We start from the raw sequence: 24,946 nt of genomic DNA on the forward strand, positions 1-24,946 counted from the left end.
AGGAGTTATATATTTGCTGTATATCAAAAATTATACTAATTAAGACCCTGGGTTTAAATTCTGAGTCCATTACTTATCTGCATAACATTACTGAGCAAATAATTTAATTACCTTAAACCTGACTCAGAGGGCTGTTGTGAAGTCTAAAGGAAATCCTGTTAAAATAGATGAACAGGGTATATAATGTGTAATCAGTGTTTTAGTAATTCTTTGTTTTTTTTCTTTTTTAAGATTCTGTTTATGTATGTATGTATGTATGTATGTATATATGTATGTTAGAGAGCGTGCAAGTGAGGGAGGAGCAGAGGGAGAGGAAGAGAAAGAATCTCAAGCCGACTTCATGCTGAGCATGGAGCCCGATGCGGGGCTCTGTCTCACCACCCTAAGATCATGACCTGAGCCAAAATCAAGAGTTGGATGCTTAAACTGACTAAGCCACCCAGGCGCCCCTCTTAGTTGTTTTTATCATCATTTTCATTATTAATAGTATTTCTTTGAAATCTTATATCTAGGCAAATATTACTAGAAAAGGTAAAGAAAGAGAAGTAAACAAATCCTGGTTTTTAATGCCCTTTCTCCCCTCCCTGGCCTGTATCCTCTGTAGAATGTGACAAACTGAGGCGGGATGGCTACCGAAGTTCTCAGTACTACTCCCAGGGGCCCACCTTTGCAGCCAATGCCAGCCCACTCTGCGATGATTATCAAGATGAAGATGAAGAAACAGATCAAAAGGTAAGGCTTCCCAGTTCAACATGGGATCCTGAATTGGGTCCCAGAACAGAAAAAGGACATAAGTTGAAAAACTGGTGAAATCAGAATAAAATCTGGTTTCAGTTAATAATGTTATCCCAAATTAATTTCTTAGTTTTGACAAAGGTGCCATGATTACATAACTCGTCAACATTACGAGAAGCTAGGTAAAGGGTTCACAAGGAATTCTCAGTGTTACCATTGCAACTTTTCTGCAAGTCTAGAATTAGTCTAAAATATGTTTAAAAAGGTAAGATCAGGATTCAAGGAATTCATTAGAGGGTCACAATCAGTATATTAGTGCATTTTGGATATTCTCTTTTGGATAGAAAAAATGAAAGTCTTACCTTTGTTGTTTTGGTTTTTTCGTATGACCAAGAACCCAGTCAAATTCCAAAAAAAAAAAAAAAAAAGAGCTCTAAGTAAAATAGGCAAATGCCACTGTTTCACCAAGTGGTCAGTGTTTTTCAGAAAAATTGAACAGAGGCAGCACTTTAATATTACAGCACTGGTCAATTCACTGTAGAGATACTGTTTCATATGTGCAGTTCTTTTTCTCATGCCATCTTTTAGGATGCAAAGTACTTAAGACAAATATATTTTCTCAGGAATAGATGCCTATGAAAGGATAAAAATGTAGGGAGATTTTGACTTACATGGTTTTTTTTTTTTTTTTCATTTTATCTAGTACTATTGACTTAAAGTTTGATGGACATGTTTTGGGTTAGAAACCATTTTTAATTAATCTAAGAAATGTCAGCAGAATTAGGTCAATATATAAATGTGCTATTGTTTAGAGAACATTATTCAAAATTTGTTGTCCATCCTCAAATAAATAACATCAGAGAAAAGGGTGGAAGTGTTAACAGTTAATCAAAAATGGGAGATTACTACCATAATGTTTTAGTCTTCTGATGAAGATGGGACCCCAGGTGCTTTTTTTGTTTGTTGAGAATGTTTTTTCCTGTTTCTTTAAAAATACTTTCACACATTAGTGAGTCCTTGGGACTCAAAATACACAAAGAAGTTCTCTTACAGTAATAGGAAGAGCAGCTACTTCAAAATTGATCTGGTTTTTAATTTTAAAACCTTTATTTTTTTCTCATTGACATGAGTAAGGAAAATAGAAATTAGAAGATGAATTATGTAGTGAGGATTTTGTTCTCTTCTTATTTTAAAATTTTTTTCAGCCCTATTGAAATTATAATTGACAAATAAAATTGTATATATTTAAAGTGTGATGATATGACATATGTATATGATTTTTTTAAAGATTTTATTTATTTATTTGAGAGAGAGAGCGTGAACAAGAGAGCACAAGTGGCGGAGGGAGGGGCAGAGGGAGAGGGAGAAGCAGAGTCCTCACTGAGCAGGGAGCCCAGGACCCTGGGATCATGACCTGAGCCAAAGGCAGATGCTTAACCGACTGAGCCACCCAGACGTCCCTGACATACATATATGATTAACACATCTATCACCTCACTTAGTTACCTTTCTTTTGCATGTGGTGAAAATGCTTAAATTTTACTCTCTTAGCAGATTTTAAGTACACAACACAATAGTGTTAATTGTAGTCACCATGCTGTGCATTAGATTCCCAGACCTTATTCAACTTTTACCTGAAGGCTTGTACCCTTTTTGACTGGCATCTCCCCAAATTCCCCACCCATGAGATTTGTCTTTTTTTATCCAGATACACTTCAACTTCTAATGATGCTAAGAGGAGGAAAATTGAGTTTATAATGGGACCCAGTTATTAGACAGAGGTGGTTTGGCTGCAGCGTGATTGTGTAAGTTTTGAGTATAAGAGTATAGAGTCCCCTGGTGGCAAATTGACATTACTGAGACAACATCCAAAGGCCTTCTGGAAAGTGGAATTGTAGTTTCTAAATTCTCAGATAGCTGTTTACTTACCATGATGCTCCCATCTGAGGGAAGTCTTTTCTCTGTGGACTAGTTTCTATCCCTCTGCGCATTGCACTGGGCCCCTCCAAGTAGCCCTCTCCCAAATGTGTGGAGAAAATAAAAAATCCTTATCCCTGAGAAGACAAGGCTCCTGTCACATTGAAAATGAGTCAGCAGATAATAATGATATGGAAAAGAATATATACATAAATGTCATCCTTTATATGATGGGACATGACATATGACATATCCTATTAAACACATGAAGTACTGTAGTGTGACTTGGTAGCACTGGGATTCACTAGAGCAGAAACCAGAGTTGGTTGTGGAACCTTAGATCTCTTCTTGGGGCCAAATGGTTCTGTAAAATGGAGGCTTAGGAGTAGTGGAAGAGCCTTTGCTGGTGTGTGTGCTGGGAGCGTGAACTGTTTCAGGGGCTCCCTGAAAACCCCCTCTGGGTTACAAGCTCAATCGCAATGTCTGGACTCATGGCCTTCCTATATTTGGACCCTCATAAAAGCACAGAGCTGCTTTCAAATCTTACCTTCCTTTACTGCCGTATGTCCTTGGGTAAAACTGTTTTTGAAATCCTTAGAATATACTGTTAGTGATATTTAAAGGGAACTTTTTTTTCTTAAATATATAGAACCAAGTTGAAGTATGTTCAAAATTTTTTCAATTATCAGGCCTGAATGTCTTCTCAGTGTAAGAAATTTTTTCAGAATAAAATAAATATCAAATTATATAATGTATTAACTATGGATGATTATATCTTAATTAAACATCAGCTAACAAACTATTCCGTCATGTTAACGAACTAACTTCCTTCCTTCCCTCCCGCCCTCCCATCTCTTTCTCAGTTAGGCTACATCATTCAGTGTTGCATTCACTTCTGTAATTTCTTGGTTCCATGGAGCATCAAAAAAATGACTTGCCTCTCACTGTTGCACATCCCATTTGATGGTATTGGAGCACATTCTCCATCTTTTTGTTTATTCATAGCTATTGGATTAATTACAGTGTTCTCCACCAGACCATATGCTTTTTTCTTTTTTTTTAATTAACTACATGTAAGTCAACAAGACCTAGTACTGCTTTCAGTGACAAAAGCCCTGAAATTGGTGTGGAAATTAACTTTTATCGGTCATTGTGCTTTTTCTACCACTTCCTATGGGTCCTTCACCCCACCTAGTGCTAAAGTATCTTCCAGTCAAGGAGGATTCATTTGTGTGCACCCCACACATTGCTTAGTGCATGACGGGCTACGTAGCTGGCTCATTCTTCAACAGTTATTTCCAGAACAATTACTAAGTACATACCCTGAATCAGGAGTCTTTATTAAAAATCTCTGTGACCCTCCCCTCACTGCTCACCGTATCATGATGATGCACTGATGTCTCCATACAGTGCGGCCGTCATTGGTAGTCATTTGGACGTATTCCATTATCCCTCCTCAATGTGTTCCTAAACAGAACTACTTTAAGCACAGACTTGTAAATTCATTTTCAAGTTAAGTATTTATTATGCAGGTCCTGTGTGCCAGGAACTATTTTGGGTGCTGAAGACGTAACAATGAAGCAAACAGAAGAAATCCTTGCCCTTGATAGTGGTTGATCTGACAGTGAGACATGAATAAATAAGCAGTGATGCTATATTAGAAAGTGATACGCACTCTGGAGGAAAATAAAGCAGAATGAGAGAGAGGGGAGGTTGCCATTTTAAATTAAAAGGGCAGGCCTTCCTGAGCAAAGAGGTGATTGGGATTAAAAGAATGAGCCAGGCAGCAAATCTTGGAGAACATTCCATGAAGTAGAGTAGCCGGTACAATAAATGTTTCTTAAGAATTTATGCCATATACCCAGATATTGCAAAATGTGATGGATAATAAGGTATCTGTATGTGCCTCAAGGAAATTACAGCTCTCTGGTAGGGAGAACTAGCCAGAATAAAAAGGGTTTTACATATTACCTGCTACAATAAGTGTTTATCATATAGTAACATGTGAAAGTGAAATTCTTCTCACTTGGGCATTCAGGAAGTGGGGGAGGGCTGGGGAGAGGGTAAGATATGTAAGAAGGAGAGTCACAAGGCTGTTGCAATGGGCAAGACATACCAAGGACTAGACCAAAAGAATGGCTGTGTCAGTGGTGAGAAAAGGAGAATCTAAGTGATGAAATTCAGAGCGGGTGGCATCCTGGGAGTTAGGAGACGCATTTCACGTCTTAGCTCTGCCACTTGTTGGGTTTCTTTGGATGTATCACTTGGGCCTTCCAGGCACTCATTTCCATATCTAGAAAGTGGGGAGTGGAGTAAGATTACTCTCTCAGATCTTTTTGAAAGTCTGCTCATTCATTCATCGACTCAACAGATATTTATGCAGCATCTCCAACAAACCAAGCATCATCATAGGTTCTGCAGACCCATCAAGTGAAAAAGACAAAGTCCCTTTTATCAGAGGGAAAACAAGAGTAAACAGATAAATATAACACAAAGTGGTGATACATGTTATAAAGAAAAATGAAACAGTAGTAAGGAGGGTTTTAGAGTGACAGGGCTGCTATTTTTAGATTGAGTGTTCAAGAAGGGCTCTCTGAGCGTGTCATTAGAGCAGACCTCAGAATGAAGAGTAGGAACACTGCATGTGACTGTCTTTGGGAAGAGCTTTCTGGGAAGAAGAGCTAGTAAGTGCAAAGGCCTGGAGACAGTAGTATGGTTATCCTGTGGGGGAAATAGCCAGAACCACCGGATTGGGCATGGTGAGGACTTTGGATTTGTTGTTCCTGGGTGAGAGGTGGAGGCCCTGGAGGAACTGAAGTGGAGAGTAGCATGATCTGATTTACTATTTAATGCAACATGGCCACTGGATGGAGACAGGACCGTGGAGAGTTGAAGATGGAAGTAGAGTGACAAGTCCCTAGGCCATTGCAGTAATCCTGGCAAAGATACAGATGATGTGGGCTGGGACCAGGGTGGCAGTGATAGAGATTCTAGCTTTATTTTATTTATTTATTTTTAAAGATTTTATTTATTCATTTGAGACAGAGAGAGAGAGACAGAGCACAAACGGGGAGAGGCAGAGGGAGAGGGAGAAGCAGACTCCCCACTGAGCAGGAAGCCCGACTGGGGACTGGATCCCAGGACCCTGAGATCATGACTTGAGCCAAAGGCAGACGCTTAACCCTCTGAGCCACCCAGGTACCCCAATTCTAGCTTTATTTTTAAAAATGGATCCAACAGTCCAACAGTACATTAAAAGGATTATTCACCGCGACCAAGTGGGATTTATTCCTGGGCTGCAGGGTTGGTTCAACATCTGCAAATCAATCAGTGTGATACAATACCTTAATAAAAGAAAGAACAAGAACCATATGATCCTTTCAGTAGATGCAAAAAAAGCATTTGACAAAGTACAGCATCCTTTCTTGATTAAAACTCTTCAGAGTGTAGGGATAGAGAGTACATACCTCAATATCATAAAACCCATCTATGAAAAACCCACAGCGAATATCATTCTCAGTGGGGAAAAACTGAGAGCTTTCCCCCTAAGGTCAGGAACACGGCAGGGATGTCCACTATCACCACTGCTATTCAACATAGTATCAGAAGTCGTAGCCACAGCAATCAGACAACAAAAAGAAATAAAAGGCATCTGAATCGGCAAAGAAGAAGTCAAACTCTCACTCTTTGCAGATGATATGATACTTCATGTGGAAAACCCAAAAGACTCCACCCCGAAACTGCTAGAACTCACACAGGAATTCAGTAAAGTGGCAGGATATAAAATCAATGCACAGAAATCAGTGGCATTTATATACCCCAACAACAAGACAGAAGAAAGAGAAATTAAGGAGTCGATCCCATTTACAATTGCACCCAAAACCATAAGATACCTAGGAATAAATCTAACCAAAGAGGCAAAGAATCTGTACTCAGAAAACTATAGAATACTCATGAGAGAAATGGAGGAAGACACAAAGAAATGGAAAAACGTTCCATGCTCATGGATTGGAAGAACAAATATTGTGAAAATGTCAATGCTACCTAGAGCAATCTACACATTTAATGCAGTCCCTATCAAAATACCATCAACTCTTCTCAGAGAAATGGAACAAATAATCCTAAAATCTGTATGGAGCCAGAAAAGACCCCGAATAGCCAGAGGAATGTTGAAAATGAAAAGCAAAGCTGGTGGCATCACAATTCCGGACTTCAAGCTTTATTACAAAGCTGTCATCATCAAGACAGTATGGTACTGGCACAAAAACAGACACATAGATCAATGGAACAGAATACAGAGTCCAGAAATGGACCCTCAACTCTATGGTCAACTCATCTTTGACAAAGCAGGAAAGAATGTCCAATGGAGAAAAGACAGTCTCTTCAACAAATGGTGTTGGGAAAATTGGACAGCCACATGCAGAAGAATGAAACTGGACCATTTCCTTACACCACACACGAAAAATAGACTCAAAATGGATGAAAGACCTAAATGTGAGACAGGAGTCCATCAAAACCCTAGAGGAGAACACAGGCAGCAACTCCTCCAACCTCAGCCACAGCAACTTCTTCCTAGAAACATTGCCAAAGGGAAGGGAAGCAAGGGCAAAATGAACTATTGGGACTTCATCAAGATAAAAAGCTTTTGCACAGCAAAAGAAACAGTCAACAAAACCAAAAGACAACCGACAGAATGGGAGAAGATACTTGCAAATGACATATTAGATAAAGGGCTAGTATCCAAAATCTATAAAGAACTTAGTAAACTCAACACCCAAAGAACAACTAATCCAGTTGAGAAACGGGCAGAAGACGAACAGATATTTCTGCAAAGAAGACATCCAGATGACCAACAGACACATGAAAAGTTGCTCAACATCACCCCTCATCAGGGAAATCCAAATCAAAACCTCAATGAGATACCACCTCACACCAGTCAGAATGGCTAAAATTAACAAGTCAGGAAACGACAGATGTTGGCAAGGATGTGGAGAAAGGGGAACCCTCCTACACTGTTGGTGGGAATGCAAGCTGGTGCAGCCACTCTGGAAAACAGTATGGAGGTTTCTCAAAAAGTGGAAAATGGAGCTATCCTATGACCCGGCAATTGCACTACTGGGTATTTACTCCAAAGATACAAATGCAGTGATCCGAAGGGGTATGTGCACCCCAATGTTTATAGCAGCAATGTCCACAATAGCCAAACTATGGAAAGAGCCTAGATGTCCATCGACAGATAAATGGATAAAGAAGATGTGGTGTATGTACACACACACACGCACACACACACACACACACACACACACACACTGGAATATTATGCAGCCATCAAATAAAACGTGAAATCTTGCCATTTGCAACAGCGTAGATGGAACTAGAGAGTATTATGCTAAATGAGATAAGTCAATCAGAGAAAGACAACTATCATATGAGGAATTTGAGAAACAAGACAGAGGACCATAGGGGAAGGGAGAAAAAAAAATGAAATAAGATGAAACCAGAGAGGGAGACAAACCATAAGAGACTCTTAATCTCAGGAAGCAAACTGAGGGTTGCTGGAGTGGTGGGGGGTTGGGAGGGATGGGGTAGCTAGGTGATGGACATTGGGGAGGGTATATGCTATGGTGAGCACTGTGAATTGTGTAAGACTGATGAATCACAGACCTGTACCTCTGAAACAAATAATACATTAAAAAGAAGATAGTAGGAAGGGAAAAATGAAGGGGGGGAATCAGAGCGGGAGACAAACCATGAGAGACTATGGGCTCTGAAAAACAAACTGAGGATTTTAGAGGGGAAGGGGATGGGAGGATGGGTTAGCCCGGTGATGGGTATTAAGGAGGGTACATATTGCATGGAGCACTGGGTGTTATAGGCAAACAATGAATCATGGAACACTACCTCAAAAACTAATGATGTAATGTATGGTGACTAACATAACATAATACAATAAAAATTTTTTAAAAAGTGGATCCTACAGAGTTTGCTGAAGTTGTAAGAAAAAGAAGAGTCAAGGATAATTTCATTTACTGTCTTTCCAGCTTGATCCCTCTGGAGTCCCATTTTTTCCTTCCATCCTTCTTTCCTCCCTTCCTTCCTTCCTTTCTTGAATCTCATTTCAAAAATTATTGGACCCCCTTGGGGCGCCTGGGTGGCTCAGTTGGTTAAGCAACTGCCTTCGGCTCGGGTCGTGATCCTGGAGTCCCGGGATCGAGTCCCGCATCGGGCTTCCTGCTCAGCGGGGAGTCTGCTTCTCCCTCTGACCCTCCTCCCTCTCATATGCTCTCTCTCTCTCTCTCATTCTCGCTCTCTCAAATAAATAAATAAAATCTTTAAAAAAAAAAAAATTATTGGACCCCCATGAGAAATTCTGTTCCACTGACCCTACCCTCTTCCTGTCATCAGTCATCCTTCCCCAGCTTAGATTACATGGCCCACAGTTACATTCACTTCTTTGCACACACTTTCAACCCTGCTGGCCCCTCTCCCCTTCTGCCAGCTTCCTAGAGAAATCCCTCCCTCCATTTAATGCAGCTCTATACCTGCTCTGCGCTAAAGCCTGGCTAGCTAAACAAGGCTAGAGAAAAATACTAGGTTATATTAGCTAATTGTATTATAAATGCCTGACCTCAAACCTAAAGTGGCAGCAATCCTACCGTATTAGCTCATCAATTCATTCTTCCACTCTACCAAATTATATTTCATGCCTTCTTCTCAAATCTCCAAACACCGTGTTTTCTGCTTTACTCTCAGATATTTACTGTCTTTGATATTTACTGCACTGGGCGGGGCGGGGGAGGGGGGCGGCAATCCAAAGGTATATCCTTTCACAGCCAAACCTATTGAACTGCTTGCACCTGTTCCTCCACCTACTACCCTTTCCTGCCATTGCAGTGGGTGAATAGTCCTTGCTTCTTTCTGCCCTGTTGCATCCCAAGTGCCTAGATTTGGGCTTGGCATGTAGTGAGGACTCAGTATTTTTTCAATGGACTGATAAAAGCCAATTTCTCAAGGACTTCATACTTGCAGTTTACCCCTCTCTTTTACCTAATCAATTTTCTCTCTTTATTGCATCATAACCATCATTATTTGAACATGCTGTATTTTCTTTCATCTTGAGGAAACTCTCCTTTGACCTTTTATCCCCCTCCAAATTCTGCCACATTTTTCAGTTCTTCTTTATAATAGAACTTCTCCAACGAACTGTCTAGACTTGCTGTCAACACTGCCTTTTCTCACAATCTCCTTTGAACCCCCTCCAAATAAACTTTTATCCCCAGCATGCTGCTGAAATTACTCTTGTTAAGTCTAATCATCACGTCTGCGTTGCCAGATCTAATAGTTGGTTCTCAGCCCGCCTCTGATTCAAACTCTCAACAGCCTTTAACATAGTTTACTGTTCTTTTCTTCTGTACTTGGCTTTCATGAGACCACACACTTCTGGTTTTCCTCATTGCTCACTAGCCATTGCTTCTCAGTCATTTGTTGGGTGCTCTTCTTCCATGTATCTAAACCTTGGTGTAATTCTGCTCCTCTGAAAAAGGCTCACTCCTTTGGGTGATTTCATTGAGTCCCATGGCCTTAAGTTCCATGCACTGAAGTTTCCTAAATTTCTTTCACTAGTCCAGACTCATGCATTTCTCTGCTTACTATCCATTTCCACTTAAATGTCTTATGGGTATCTCAAACTTACCCAAATCCTAGTATGTGATTCTCCCAACCCTACCTGCTCCTCTCATAGTTTTCCCCACCTCAGTAAACCATAACTCCATTCTACTAGATGCTTAAGTCAGAAATGTTGGGAACATTCTTGATTCTTTTATTCTCACACCTTCAGTAAATGATATAGGATTATCAATTATCGAACCACTACTAAGACCTCACATCTGATGTTATGTAATGATTAAGCCCAGGGCATGTTTCTGAGAGTGGGTGGTAGGGGCATGTTGGAGGTGAGGTTGTGAAGGACAACGGCAGGGGAGAGATGGATCAGCTCTGGAGTTACTGAGTCCACCAAGAGTGTTAACAGGGGTAGTGGTGGAGGGAGACTGAGGTGGGATCACGGGGGGCGGGAGGGCATGTTAAGTGAAGGAGTTAGCTTTTATTGCATAGTTCATAGGAAGTCACTAACATTTTTTAAGCAAAGGACTTTATGATTATGTATTTATAACAAAAGTTATATATACCATCTTTTGTTAGATGAAAGTAGATAATACTGAAACTGATTTTCTAATTTATGTAATGTATCAAATCTAACACTAGAACTTCTAGAAAGGGAGTGTTTTAACAGACTGATTTCTATTTTTAAAAATAGAGAAATTTTATAAAAAATTCACACCAGATTGACCCAAAAAAAGATAACTATGTTAGGTAATAGATGGGTTTACTAATCTTATTGTGGCAGTCATTTTGCAGTCTATACATAAAGCAAATTATCACATTATACACCTTAAACTTACACAATGTTATATGTTGATTATACCTTGATAAAGCTGGGTAGAAAAATGAAGCCCATTTTTTAAAAAAATGGACCAAATTGTAAAAATCACAAAGCTCAGATGGTTTCATAGAGAGGGTTCTACTAAAGCTTTAGTAAATCCAATGCTTGAAACCTTCCCAGAGCAAAGAAAAAGGATATGGTATGAATTTTTTTTTTTTTAATTAATTAGCTTAACCCTGAGGCCAAGCCTGACAAGGATTACACAAAGTGGAAAATCAACTGGCCAGTCTCATTCATGAATATTATCATTAGAAGTCATAAGTAGGATGTTAAGAAACATAATCTAACAGCTCATTACAGGACAAATACTAAAAAATCAACCTGAATTTATCCCAATAATAATGCAAGGAAATTCAGTTTCAGTTAATCTAATCACACAGTAATCATATTAATAGATTTGAAGAGAAAAATCAGGTCAAAGCCGTAGATATTGACAAGGTATTTGATACAATTCAATAGCCGTTCTTGATTTAAAAAAAAACAAAACAAAACATGATATAAGAACAGGTAGATACTCACAACTTAAAATGTGTCCGCTTTGTCACCAAATCCAACATGATTTTTATTTATTTTTTTTTTTTTAAGATTTTATTTATTTATTTGACAGAGAGAGAGACAGCGAGAGCAGGAACACAAGCAGGGGGAGTGGGAGAGGGAGAAGCAGGCTCCCCGCTGATCAGGGAGCCCGATGTGGGACTCGATCCCAGGACTCTGGGATCATGACCTGAGCCGAAGGCAGACGCTTAACGACTGAGCCACCCAGGCGCCCTCCAACATGATTTTTAATGAGCCGTTCTTGTTAGATGAGGCATAAGACAGCACATTCACTATCACTATTATTGTACTATATGGGAAAAACCAGCCAGAATGATTAGAAAAGCTATAGAATAAGAGGCTCAAAAGTAGGGAAGATTGAGCTGATATTATCATTCTTGGTGACTCCAGGAAGATAAAAAATTGAAACTGCTATCAATATTACAATTCAGTGACGAGTAAGGTATGAAATTTATGTATGGAAATAAATAATTTCCATATCTACAAAAGCAAGTTACAGGATGTAGTAGAAAAAATCTTAAGTTGTGCTAGCAGACAAAGAAGGGATAAATTAATAAGTGCAACGTCTATGTGAAAAAAAATTTAAATACTATAGAATAACACAAGATTTGAATAAATGAAAAGACTTACTATGCTCTTAGAGGACTCAGTATCAAAAAACTGTCATTTCTGTCCAAGTCAATTTATAAAATTAACACAATACCAATAAGAAGTTGAATAGTTTAGTTTTGGTTTGGTCTAGAGTTAATCTAGGGGATGGGAAGAGGAGGGAGAGAACCAGAGAGGCTGAAAGGGTCAAAGCAGGGAAAGCTGTAACACCGAGGAGCACTAAGGAAGGAGGATTGGCCTCACCAGGTATTAAAAAGAGTCAGGAATTACTCAGTGTGGAACCTGAGTATACAGACCAGTGGGACAGAATGTTAAATATAGAATGTAAAGTCCAGGAGTAGACCTAAATCTTTATGGGATTCCGTATATGACCAAGTTGGCATGTGAAATCAGGTGGGAGTCCAGTAACTGTAAAAGGGGCTCCGAGCCAGCAGTTTATGATTTCCGTGTTAAGACCAAGACCCTTAAGTGCAGTTCTTAAAAGTCACTCTAACAGTTGGGATTATTTTAGATACAGAGTGTGTAGAAGTCAAATGTGAGGCAAAATTCTGGGGAAACACTTTTACTTTGTATTTCCTTGATAAGCAGTGGGGGTTAGAGTATGGCGAGGAGAACAGTGGACTACATAGAATTTAACAAGTGCTTGGGCTACAAATGCTCTGACATTGAAAGAAGCATATAGAGTGAAAAGCATCTAATTTGCATTCAACGGTATGAAGCATCTATTAGGTGCCTAGGATAGAAGCACTCTCCTAAAATGAGAGTTGCTAGTAAGGTAAAGGCTAAAAACCTAAATTAGAACAAAGAACCTAGGGGACATCTCCTTCTGGGTGTTTATTCTAGAGAATTATTCTATAATAATTATCCTAATGCAAAACATTTACTAAGTAGGACTCCTGTTTCTGGTATAAGGAATGGTGTTTTGCTAATGATATCTACACGTATCTCTCAAAGTGTAACAAGAAAAATAATTAAACTATTTCCAACAATATAGGTTATATATAAACCTGCTACATGAAAAATGCTGTCTGCAAAGGGTTTTAGAAATCTCACAAAATACCTTTCCCCCCACCCAACTGTGAAATCAGAGAGTAAGTCATTGCTTTTAATACCCTTCTAGTCTTGACGGTTTTTGTTCTTTAAGTTTTCAGTGCGTACCAGTACTACCAAACAGGTTTTTCAGGTATTTGAAGGAAGTTCAGTTATAGATGCCAAAACATTTCCTTTGAGTTGATAGGGCATTTCTTCAACTGCCATTGTTGGAGGTTATATTTGATGATAAGTTCACTGAATCAGGGAAACATTCATAGAGGCCCCATTGTCTCAGCAGAATGGATGTCAGTCATGGGTTACTCAATCTCTTGTGGAAAATTAACCCCCAAACACATAAATTAGACTGGGATTATGGCAATAAAAGGTTGGCTTTAATGGTATTGATAGAATCCCAAATTTTCCATTTCCTGTTATTCTTTGAACTGGCATCTCAGGTTCTCTTTTAGTCCTCATTGATGAGGGATATTTAAATCAAAGGAGGGCTTTGAAGAAGACAAAAGGACAGGAGCCTTGCTCTGTACCTGCACACGTTGGAGTCTTATATCACATGATGCTTGAGAACGGCAGCTGGGGGCAGCTTTTGTACCTGTTGAAGCTTCTCTCCATGAGCTTCAGTTTCCACACTACAAAGAGTTATAAGCCCCGTGTTCTAGTTTGCTCAGGACAGCCCTGGTTTACAGCTGCTATCCTGTGTAATTATTCAGAGCACCCCCTTTCACTTTCAAAGGAGTTCTGGTTTTGATAGTAAATTACATGGCTACCTTATCTACCTTGGAGAGGGATGTGGTGAGGTTGAAATGAATTAATGTTTATGAGATTCTTTGTATGGTGCCTGGCACACAGAATATGCTCAAGTAATGATTAGTACAGTATTATTAAACTGCTTGGTTTTTCAAACCAGACTTTAAAGAAAATGATTCCATGGATAGTGGAAGTTGGCCACTCTCCCAGTCATCCTATGTCTCTTATTCCACCCACATAGAATTTCCTGCCTAAAGCAATGAATTTGAGAGGTTTCAGCAACTGCTAAAAAACTTGTGGTGGTCGTGTCTTCGTAGATTATCGCCAAGTAGAGCTGCTAACAGTCATACTAGTACTAGCTTTACAATAATGGTAGAACACTTTAGAACATTTTCCAAATTTTTTCACACATTGTATCTCCTTTTCCATGGGAACTCCTATGAAAGAGGTATTTTCATAATCATTACTATCATTTTAAAGATCTGGAATCTGAGACTCAGAATTAATGAAATTACTTTCCTAAGAGCACATGGCTAGAGTGCACCAGGGAGGAGGTGAATGCAGGGCCTCTCACTTTATACTCCCATTTTCTTTTCCTTGTGCAATGTTGGTGAAACAAAAGAGCAAGATTACTAAATTAACCAACTTCCTTCTCATTATGCCTGCTATTGTCATTTTTCATTCCACCGTTGACTTATCTGGTATTCATTCATTCATGATTTTTGGATTTTTGGTTTTTTTAAAAACCATTTAAGTGCTGCTTGGTCTCAATATATACACATGGTGCCTGGCCTTTGGTGGTATATGGTCTAGAAAACACTCATGATGCCTCTCTTGTACTGGGTCTCTCTGCGTGAGTAATTTCAGGGCGCAGTGGGAACACAGAGTGCTCTACAATTTGGGACACCTTGTTACTCTGTATCTTGCAAGGAAGAATGAGAAGATTGGGGATTGTCATTTTTCCAGGCCTTTAATGCATTCAAACCAGTGAGGGTGTCTCTAGTAACTTGTCCCAGTTTCTCTTGTTGTAAACATCCCATTACACTGGAATAAGGCTCTATTCATATCTGCCTTCCCCTTTAAATGGGGACACAGCATTCCTGTCTTGTTGATATTTCTGTCATCTCCCAATATGGAATCAAGCACCAGCATGCAGAAAAGTTTAGGAGCCAGAGACTAGGCTTAATGCTCTCTGTAAGTCTATTTAGTACTTACTGCAGCCATGAGATGTAGCTGGGATTGTGTGCATGTCACAGATGAAGAAACTGTATTTTGGAGATTATATCATTTGTTTCAGATCACATAGTTTTAAAATACTGAAACTGAAATCTCTCTGTTTTAAAGCAGTGTTATTGAGATATAATTTACATAATATAAATACACATTTTTAAATTATACAATTTAATAAGTTTTGACATATGTTTACACACATGAGCCCATCACCACAGTCATGACAGTGAACACCCTCAGCATCCTTAAAATGAGCCAGGATTCAAATCCAGATCTGTGGCTCCAGAGCTCCTGCTTTCCCTCCAACAATGAGTATATGGGGGAATTGAGCCTTAGCTACATACAGACTTCTCCTCCTCACCTCTCTCTTTTGGGAGTTCTAAATTGTTGAGATAACAGAAAGAACATCTTTTACAACCCAATTATCCATCAATAAAAGAGTGAATAAATAAATACGGTATTGGACTGGAATGTATGCCCATAAAATGAATGAATTTTAGGCTCAACAAACAGGGTGTGTCTTAGAAACATAAGAACACAACAGAGAGAATGAAACCATTTTTATAAAAGTCAAAGCAAATACAAACATGTAATTTACACATAGCTGTACACACATAACAAAAAGTAAGGGAATGAATATTGGAAAACTCAGGAGAGTGGTTACCTTGGGGGATGCAAGGAGGAACATGGAGGTAGATGCAGTTATTGGTAATATTTTATGTAAGTCATGGGTGGGGTAGTAAGTTCTGATGTATTCATAATGTTATGTTATATATACTTTGTATATATCATTTATGAAAATTAAAAGATTAAAAACAAATACTGCACCATTTTAAACATTTATATTCTAATTTAAGTATTTTCTGTTATTTTAAGGAAAAGATCACTTAATGCAAGAGTTTAAATCCACAGTATTTTAAATTCAATATGTAGTATTGATAAAGGGGCTAGCTTTGTGGTAAATGGACTAATACACTGATGGGAAGAAAAGGAACAAAGTTATTTAATAATGTGGATATGGTCACCACTACCTGGCCATCATGGAGTTGCTGGATGAACCATGAACTGTGCTTCTGTATGGATCGATTTCTACCATCCCTGCTTTTTTGGTTGTTGTTGAGTCCAGAGGGGGAAAGAGAAATAGGAGAGAACAGAATTAAGTCAGGATCTTTTGTGTCTGAATACATTGAAGGTAGAAGCATATAGCCAAAAAAGACTGCAGAAGTTTTGACACCTTATAAAACCATCTAAAATCTTGAAAACCAAAATAAAGAGAGATTTAATGCTGGGAAGAAAAACACCAAAGACTGAGTAAGTGTCCTGCAAAAAGGAGTGGAATATATGTTGACATCCTCTTAAATAATGCTCTATATAGTTTCATCTGTTCTGTATTTTCATGTAATAATTGCTAAATTTAGCTCTGGTTATAATTCCAGTTTCTAATTTCTAAGAGATAGCAGATTAAAAAAAAAAAAAAAAAGCCTGGGCTAGTCTATGATTCACAGTTAAGCCCACTTTTTGATAACTTGGCCAACTGCCAAACAGACCGTATTTCAGGCTCCACTGTCCATCTGGTGGGAGCTTGTCTGGTTTCCAGACAGGACCTAGTCTCTGAAATGCAGGTCTATAGCATCCAAAATCTACAAAACAACTGCTGGTGTGGCCAGTGACTTCCCTTTCTAAATTAAGTATTTTGGCGTGAGTAATTGTGGTTTCTTGTTTCATTTGTGTCTCTCCATTCCTTCCAGGACTAAGGGATGGGGTATTGATGAACATTACTGACCAATAGACAGGTCTAAAAACTGTACTTAAGTTCTGAAAGCAAGGCAACTTTAAACTCAGTGTTTAAAAAAACAATTCACTCCATATTGAGGGAGTCCATTAATATGAAGCATGGTGAAGCTATTTGAGTTACTCTCTTCTGAACACAGGGAGCTTGAGTTGCTCAAAACCTACAACTAGTAAATGACAGAGTCAGGGTGCTGATACTTAGCATTTTACTCCAGGGTATAGTGCTCCTTCCATTACACCACACTTCGGGCTTTTATAGATTTTCAAAAGGTTTGTTCTTGAATAAGAGATATAAATGGAGATTTTTATCTTTGGATCGGACAACCCAGTAATTGATTGCAAATATTGCCAAGTTGTTATTTTACACTGTTTAACAGCAGAAACTCTGAGGTCAAGTCTGGGTTCTAATCCCGGTTGTCCACTGTGTACTTCCCAAAAATAAACTTACTTTACTCCATTTCCTTATTTATAAAATGAGGCTAAAGCTATAAAGATAAAAATGAGGTACCAATTTCTTTAAAGTCTGTAACCCAGAGCGAGGCATATAGCAATCAGTTACTAAATGGTGACCCTTTTTTAGCCAGAATTCTGCAGGAGTTCTCCATGCGATTCTGATTTAAAGCTTCATTGAACTTACGTTCTCATGGGAGAGATAAACAAGATATAACTAAAATATATGTATACAAGTGATATGTACTAAAGAGAAAAAACAGAGAGGGGAGAAACAAAATATTGGGGAGGAGTTAAAATTTTAGGGATGCTGGACAGGTAAGATCTCAACAAGAGGGGGACTCTTGAGTAAACACCCGAAGAAAAATAAGGTGTAGATGTCTAAGGGAAGAACATGTCAGCCAATGGGAGCAGCAATGGCAAAGGCCCTGAGGCAGGAGTGTGCATGATATGTACAAGAAAGTGCATGGAAAGGGTAGTGTGGCTGGAGTAGAGTAAGGGATAGAATAGTAGGAGTTTAGGTAAAAGATAGCAGTGGGCCATTGGCAGATCACATAGGGCCTTGTAGGTCATAGTAAGGATGTTGGGGGCGTTGAGCAGAGGAGCAACATGATCTGACTTAAATTTTAAAAGGGTCCCTCTGGCCTCTGAGAAATAGACTGTTGGAGTGGGAGGGTGGTCAACATAGACAGAAGCATGGAGACTACTTAAGAGGCTAACGTAATAATCCCCAGAGCATTACAGTATCCATCTTACTGGAGTAATTATGATGTGTTCTGCCATTGAGATGCAGGAGGTTTTTCCTATGCCCATTGCTGTGTTTATAAATACTAGGAGGGATAGGAATCAGATCGTTCTGGAAGTCATTACTCTCCTGGTTTTAATTTTTCTTTAGTAAGTTGTAGCACTGCGTAATAGTCACATTTGTATATAACTTTATTCATTTTCTTGCAGATGAAGGGAGTACTTTATAGAACAGATTACCTTTGAAAGTTGTCATACTGGGCTATCCTTGGTGATTATCCCATGGCAAAAAGACTAAAATGCAGTACTGTTTCATTGTGATAAGTTATCAATCCTGACACTATCAGCCAACTAAAAGCAAAGTAGGTTACGAGGGCTGATGAGCACCATTGAGATGCACACAAACTGTGAAACAGTGCTTCATTCACCATCTCCCTTGGCAGACGTCAGGTGGAAAAGGGAACCCTCTCTACAGGATGGCACCCTGCTATTTATTCACCATCAAGCTGCAGCTTTACTTTTCTTGCTGTTAAACCTCTTTCATTAGCATGTGCTTCCCATGGTCTTCAAAGCTTGTGCCATATTTCAAGATGATCTGAAAAATTATTTCTCTGTGTACATCAGAAAATTGGAGTAACCCAGTTTACTAGGTTGAGATCAGTCTTCAGTGTCCTGAAACTGTCATGAAATTCTTATATAAAATTAGTTTTTATTTACTTGTGTGTGTGTGTATGTGTGTCTCCATCTTAGGAGTAGAGAATATATAAGTCAAATTTAAAAAGAGTGTTACAAGTGCAAAAAGGCTGGAAATTATTTATTTATATCACTATGGCTTAGCTGCTGCTGCTGACCCCAAAATTCCCTTGATTGTCTTTCAAGGATCTGTAGGAGTTGTACCCATTTTCCCAGAAGTGGAGTAAAAGTGGCAAAGCAGCTCCAAAGCAGATTCATAGAATCAGCTGCCCAGCAGCCACAGTGAAGAAGAAGAAAGAAAGAAGAAGAAAGATGGTGTAATTTAGTATCATAATCAGATGTCAGTAACATATGCTCATCATAAGTTGAGTGTATTTATTTGTCAGTTTAATTACAAACATTATTTCACATTTTCCTTTGGTGGGAAAGAAACTAGAATATCATTTTACATGTTTTATATATCAAGAATATAAAGTAAAAAATAGAAATGTTTAATTATGGTTTATTTTATATCATTTATTTCCACAACACCTTTATTACTGGTAGTGTTTTTGCAATAAAAGAAAAAATTGGGTACCTGTCAATTCATGATTTTGCTTTCCTAAAGTCACATTTTATTACCATTACCTTCATTTCCATAAGATTTGTCATAGACATTTTCATCGGTATCATCTCAGAGGTCTTAAGAGTAGCTCTTTGGGAGGTTCAGGAGGTAAACGGATAATCCCATTTTACAGCAAAGGAAACTTTAGGGTTCAGGAGCAGCCTGGAGGTCACTTGACTTGCAGGTATAAAGTGAATAGACTCCAGTCTTTGGATTCTTAGTCTAGACCCTGTCCCCAACACCAAACCATTTTTGTTGGTTCTTCTTTAGTCTTTTTTAAATTTGTGGAGGGCTGGTAGTTGTAGAATAAAAGTAGATATTTTGCACTAAGATGAATCCAATAGTAATAAACAGTGATGACAGTGTTCTTCTAAGTGATTGAAATTTCTAACTGGTGCATTTCTGTAAGTTTCTTACCAGTGTCCTCTTAGAAACTTGCATTAAATCCAGAAAGGTATCAATGCCTGCTTTTTAAAGATAGATGAATCCTCACAAACATAAAGTTGAATGAAAGAAGTAAGTTACCAAAGAGAATGTACACCATGATTCCTATTGGTCAAATACAGGCAAACAAAGCTATGGTTTTAGAAGTCAGGAGGGTAGTTACCCTGTGTGGTTTGGGGAGGGGAGTGTTGAACTGACTTGGGTGCTGGTGCCACAGTACTCCCTTGGAAAGGTTCATTGACTGTTTATTCTTTTTTTTTTTTTTTTTTTAAAGATTTTATTTATTTATTTGACAGAGAGATAGACAGAAGAGCACAAGCAGAGGGAGTGGCAGAGGGAGAGGGAGAAGCAGGCTCTGCACTGAGCAGGGAACCCGATGCGGGACTCGATCCCAGGACCCTGAGATCATGACCTGAGCCGAAGGCAGATGCTTAACCATCTGAGCCACCCAGGCGCCCTTGACTGTTTATTCTTAAGTAAAACTCTTTTAAATGCCTTACTTCCATAGGTGGAAAGTTAGTCAAAATGCTTTCAACTCGAAGAGCCGTTCTTAGACATTTATTGTATGTTATAAACTGCCATTTCCCAACAAAAGCCAATTACCCTTATTTGGTCATCATTGTTGTTTGCGAGCACATTGCATTTCTTTTGGGTTCTTGGAGCTGCTTTGCCAAGAATCAGCTGCCCAGCAGCCACAGTGAAGTCCATCGGAAAGTGCTTGCCAGAACAACTTTCTTGCTTATGCTTTTTAAGATGGTGTGGGAAGAAAGATACTGAAGAAGGGCTCCCCAGTTAGGATGTTAATCTGTATCAGAACAGACCCAGCCAGAAATGTTTTCATGGAATTCTGATAAGGCTCAGAGCAGAGAGCTTCAGTCAGCTTCTTAGAATTTAACAATTTCACACTGATTTTTTTCATATAAATGGTTTCAGAAGAGCACACATAGTTGAGCAACAATAGCTTCATCATTTCAGAAGTGTTCCTTGAGGTCAGTGCCTAAGAGAAATAAGATTGAGGCTAGAAATTACTGTGAGCAAATAAAATTTTAATAAAAATGGAAACCAGCCATAGCCGTGATGTTTCTCTAGGCTTCTCGTGGTAAACTAAATCCATAAGCTTTCTGACCACAGTAAATAGAGGAAAAGCAGGAAGAACTGAAAAGATACTGTGGGTCAGCAAAACCTTTTGCAGTCCTCATGGTTTAGAGACTAAGGCCACTGTGTGAATCATATATATAACCGGTCATGCTCAAGATGAGTTTCCTTGCAAACCATTGCTTCTTTCTTAAATGTTACCTTTTTTTGTTTGTTTGTTTGCTTTAAATCAGTTTACAATTTTTTTTAAATAAGAAGTGTATTTTTAAATGTTTCTCCCAGCTGTTTACATCTTCCTCCTTTTTTTTTCCTGCAGTGTTCTATTTCTTCATCAGAAGAAGAAAGATTTATTTCTATCAGGAGACCTAAAACGCCAACTTCAAGTGACTTCTCTGACCTTAATACTCAAACAAATTGGACCAAGTCACTTCCCTTGCCAACACCAGAAGAGAAGATGCGACAGCAAGCCCAAACAGTCCAGGCTGATGTGGTTCCCATTAACATAACTGGTATGCTTTGCTTTGCAGATAGCTTTCTAAACATACTTGGGAGAATGACTTTGGCTTTTGTTTGTTATATGCTTTTAGCTCCTCATTTATACATCAAAGGTAAAAAGCTGTATTCTGGCTTCCTGCTCTTTGTTTAGTGAAAGGAATATTAAAACTTGTATATGGGCGTGCATATGAAATATTTCTTGCTTGTTAGAGCACTGTGTTACCAAAGGTTGATATCATGGAATTCATCAAAAGTGTGTGGTTTTTTTTTTTTTCCATTGAATTACTTAAAATATCTAATTTTAAATATTCTGTTTGAGAGCATCTTCTAAACGTGGTCGTAGGTAAGAAAACAATGACATGTTTCCCTTCTAAACGGCTATTTTATGTAGTATTTATGGAAGTGAAGAAATAACAGTTTTGTGATATTTCTAAATGATAGATTTTTTTTTTGTCTTCTCAAGTAGAAAAAGGGAAAAATGGCTTAAAATAAGAATATCAAGTGAATTAACAATAAAAAGTATAAAAATATTTTAAAGTCAATAGGATGGTAAAATTATATCTTGATCCCCATAAATTTGAATTCTACAATTCAAATAAAAATCGGTTCCTTCTGAATATAAAATTTTTAGAATATGTTATATTAAGTTGGATTATGAATATTGCCAAACATGAAATTCAAGTTCTTTTAGAATATTATGCTCAGATTTTAATCATCTGTGATATTTAAGGGGACGAATAACAAGGTACGTAAAGCTCAAAGGCAATATTTCACAAACTTAGAGGAGTTGTTAAAAGATTAAAAGTCAAAAATTTTCTTGCTTTATTAGTTCCAGAGCTCGCAAAGAAGATAGGTCAGTGGTGTACCAAGTATAAAATAGATGTGTTAAGAGTTAACATTGGACAGGTGTCCAAGAGGAACAGATTATTAATAATCATCATTGATAATAAGTCCATACAAAGCATGGCCTATAGGGCCAGAACCTGAAAAGAACCAGGTGACCAATAAGGATGAATTTTCATAAAAAATTAGGATGGAAACCCACAGCACCCTTGCTATACTTCTAAAGCTACCACTTTTGACCGCTGTTAGAAAGGTTTGTACGTGTTGATAGTTATTGAAGATGTTTTAAAAACTTTACAGATGTTTAAAAATTCCATTTAGAATAAAAATGACATCTGTTTTGAATCCTAGAGAAATTTAGTAAATAAGTGCATGAATTATTTTAAATTCCATGTACATTTTCCCATACTTACTGTACTTAAGCCTAAAGGAATAGCATAGTATTTTATTCCATTTTCTTTGCAAATAACATTGTGATCTTCCCAAGTGTGATTCTCAGGCACCTAGGTCATATCTTTTTAAGATCATTTTTGTAAGTAGCTGTGTTTCAGAATAAAGTGTGTTTATTGCTTGATGGAATATGTGAACACATACTTTCTGTAAGAAAATGCATTACATTATTTGATTGATTAAATGCAGCAGAAACATAATTACATTATATATGATTAAATACCTCAGAAGTAGTATTACAAGATAAGAAGATTGTGCTATGAAATATGACAGTCCTTAATGGAATTAGGATAAATGCATTATCCTGAGATTAGGAAATTTAAAACAGAGTAACTATAGCTTCAGAAATAAAGAATTATTTGCAATGAAATGCATTGTAACAACAGTAGACAATGCCATTTCTTTGAGCTGTAATTCTCTCCTGTTGATGACTAAGTGGATATGAATTACATAGTTTAAAAGGAGTCCTTCAGATACCACATAGGAAAGGTGAATGACAGTAAAGAAATGAGCAATATGAGTTATGTCAAAAGCAATTTACTTTTGAGTGATTAACATTTTCCGAAATGTAATAATTAAATATAATACCTAATTACATATTTATTGATCTATCTTCTGGATCCATGTGTTCACATACATACACATATATTTCATAAAGAGATGATTTTTCTAATATTCTGATATAAAGAAGCATTATATTTAAATTTTTCACTTTAAGCAATTGACATAGGTTATATAGCTTCCCGCTCTTTAAATGTTATATTTCTGAAGCCCTAGAAAACTTTTGAGACTAAAATGTAGCTTCCCATAGGGAATTTTCATATGTTCATTTATTTGGATGAACATTGACCCTCTAGTTTGATTTTTCAGTCAGGTTCAGCAGGGAGAAGAAATGTCGATAAATATACTATCCAGAGTGAAGCCAGCCAGGCATAGAGGTAGAATATTAGCACAATGAGCTGCCAGCCTGAAAATAATTTAATCCCTTTAGTCAGAGTCCTGTAGGGATTCATCATGTTCTAGGGATTCATCATGTTTCAAATGAAATGTATATATGTGTAGGTTTCATATTCTGCCATGTGGGATAACAAGTCTTCCACCTGGAAGATAAATAGAGTGGGTAACCATGCTTCAACAGTTTTCACAAACTGGCTTTGTACTAATGTCTGAATTAGCTAAGTTTATTTCTAAGTAGTAACCATGACTAAGGCTGTTTTTCAATGAAAGGGAGTGATTCATTTCCTCTCAACAGGTATTTATTAAATGCCTGCTTTGTGTCAGGCGTCGAACTGAGAGACGCAGGTGGTGCTCAGATATGTGAGTCATGGTACCTACCCTCCAGAAATGTTTAGTCCACCAGGAGGGACAGACCTTTTGGGTCATGATGCAAGATGGAGAGTTTGGTGCCTTTAACAGCGTATGTCTTAGATGTCCATTCTCATGGTTGGTTTCTTAACTTCCTTGGAGTTTGGGTGGTTTACCTTTTGTTTTTTTAGGAAGCAAAACTAGAGAGTAGATGTAACTATCAATGTTTTGTCTGTTCTTAATCCCTTGATACAAGGAAATTGTCTTCCTCTGCCGCAGGAACTAATGGACCATTGAAGTCATGACTTGCCCCTTACAAGCACCATATATGCTATTGCACATGGTGATGCATTTATCACAGCAATGGCACCTTCTGGTGTCTTACTGTCTTCTCTCAATTGTTTCTGGTTTTCTCCATTAGGACCAAAGTTGCAAGCATTTTCAAAGTTGCCAGCATTTATTTAAGTTTGTTGCTTCGTAGGTGAAATGTGTCTTGATCATTCAGATCTTTTATCGTCTGTATAGATTAGATAAGTTTCTATTTACAATTTATTCCTATTTAAATAGAGGGTACACTGTTTACAACATACCCACTTTGAATGTATGTCAATATTGCTAAAAAGAGTGAATGTTTTTATACTTTCTTTTACAACATAACAATGATGGAAGTATATAATTTATGTACATATATA

The 24,946-nt window shown here is 38.0% G+C and overlaps 1 protein-coding gene across 5 annotated transcripts in view; it reads left to right on the forward strand.

Annotated features, from left to right (window-relative positions):
• Positions 1-24,946, forward strand: part of NHSL1 (NHS like 1) — a 126,247-nt gene that overhangs the window by 85,333 nt on the left and 15,968 nt on the right. For all 5 annotated transcript variants that reach the window (XM_032407791.1, XM_032407793.1, XM_032407796.1 and 2 more), the window contains exons 3-4: positions 605-732; positions 21,478-21,670. In XM_032407791.1, coding sequence (XP_032263682.1) covers positions 605-732; positions 21,478-21,670 — 321 coding nt within the window. The remainder of the gene's footprint in view (positions 1-604; positions 733-21,477; positions 21,671-24,946) is intronic.

Source organism: Phoca vitulina, unplaced genomic scaffold, assembly GCF_004348235.1.
Source record: "Phoca vitulina isolate PV1807 unplaced genomic scaffold, GSC_HSeal_1.0 scaffold9, whole genome shotgun sequence".
Lineage (NCBI taxonomy): Eukaryota > Metazoa > Chordata > Mammalia > Carnivora > Phocidae > Phoca > Phoca vitulina.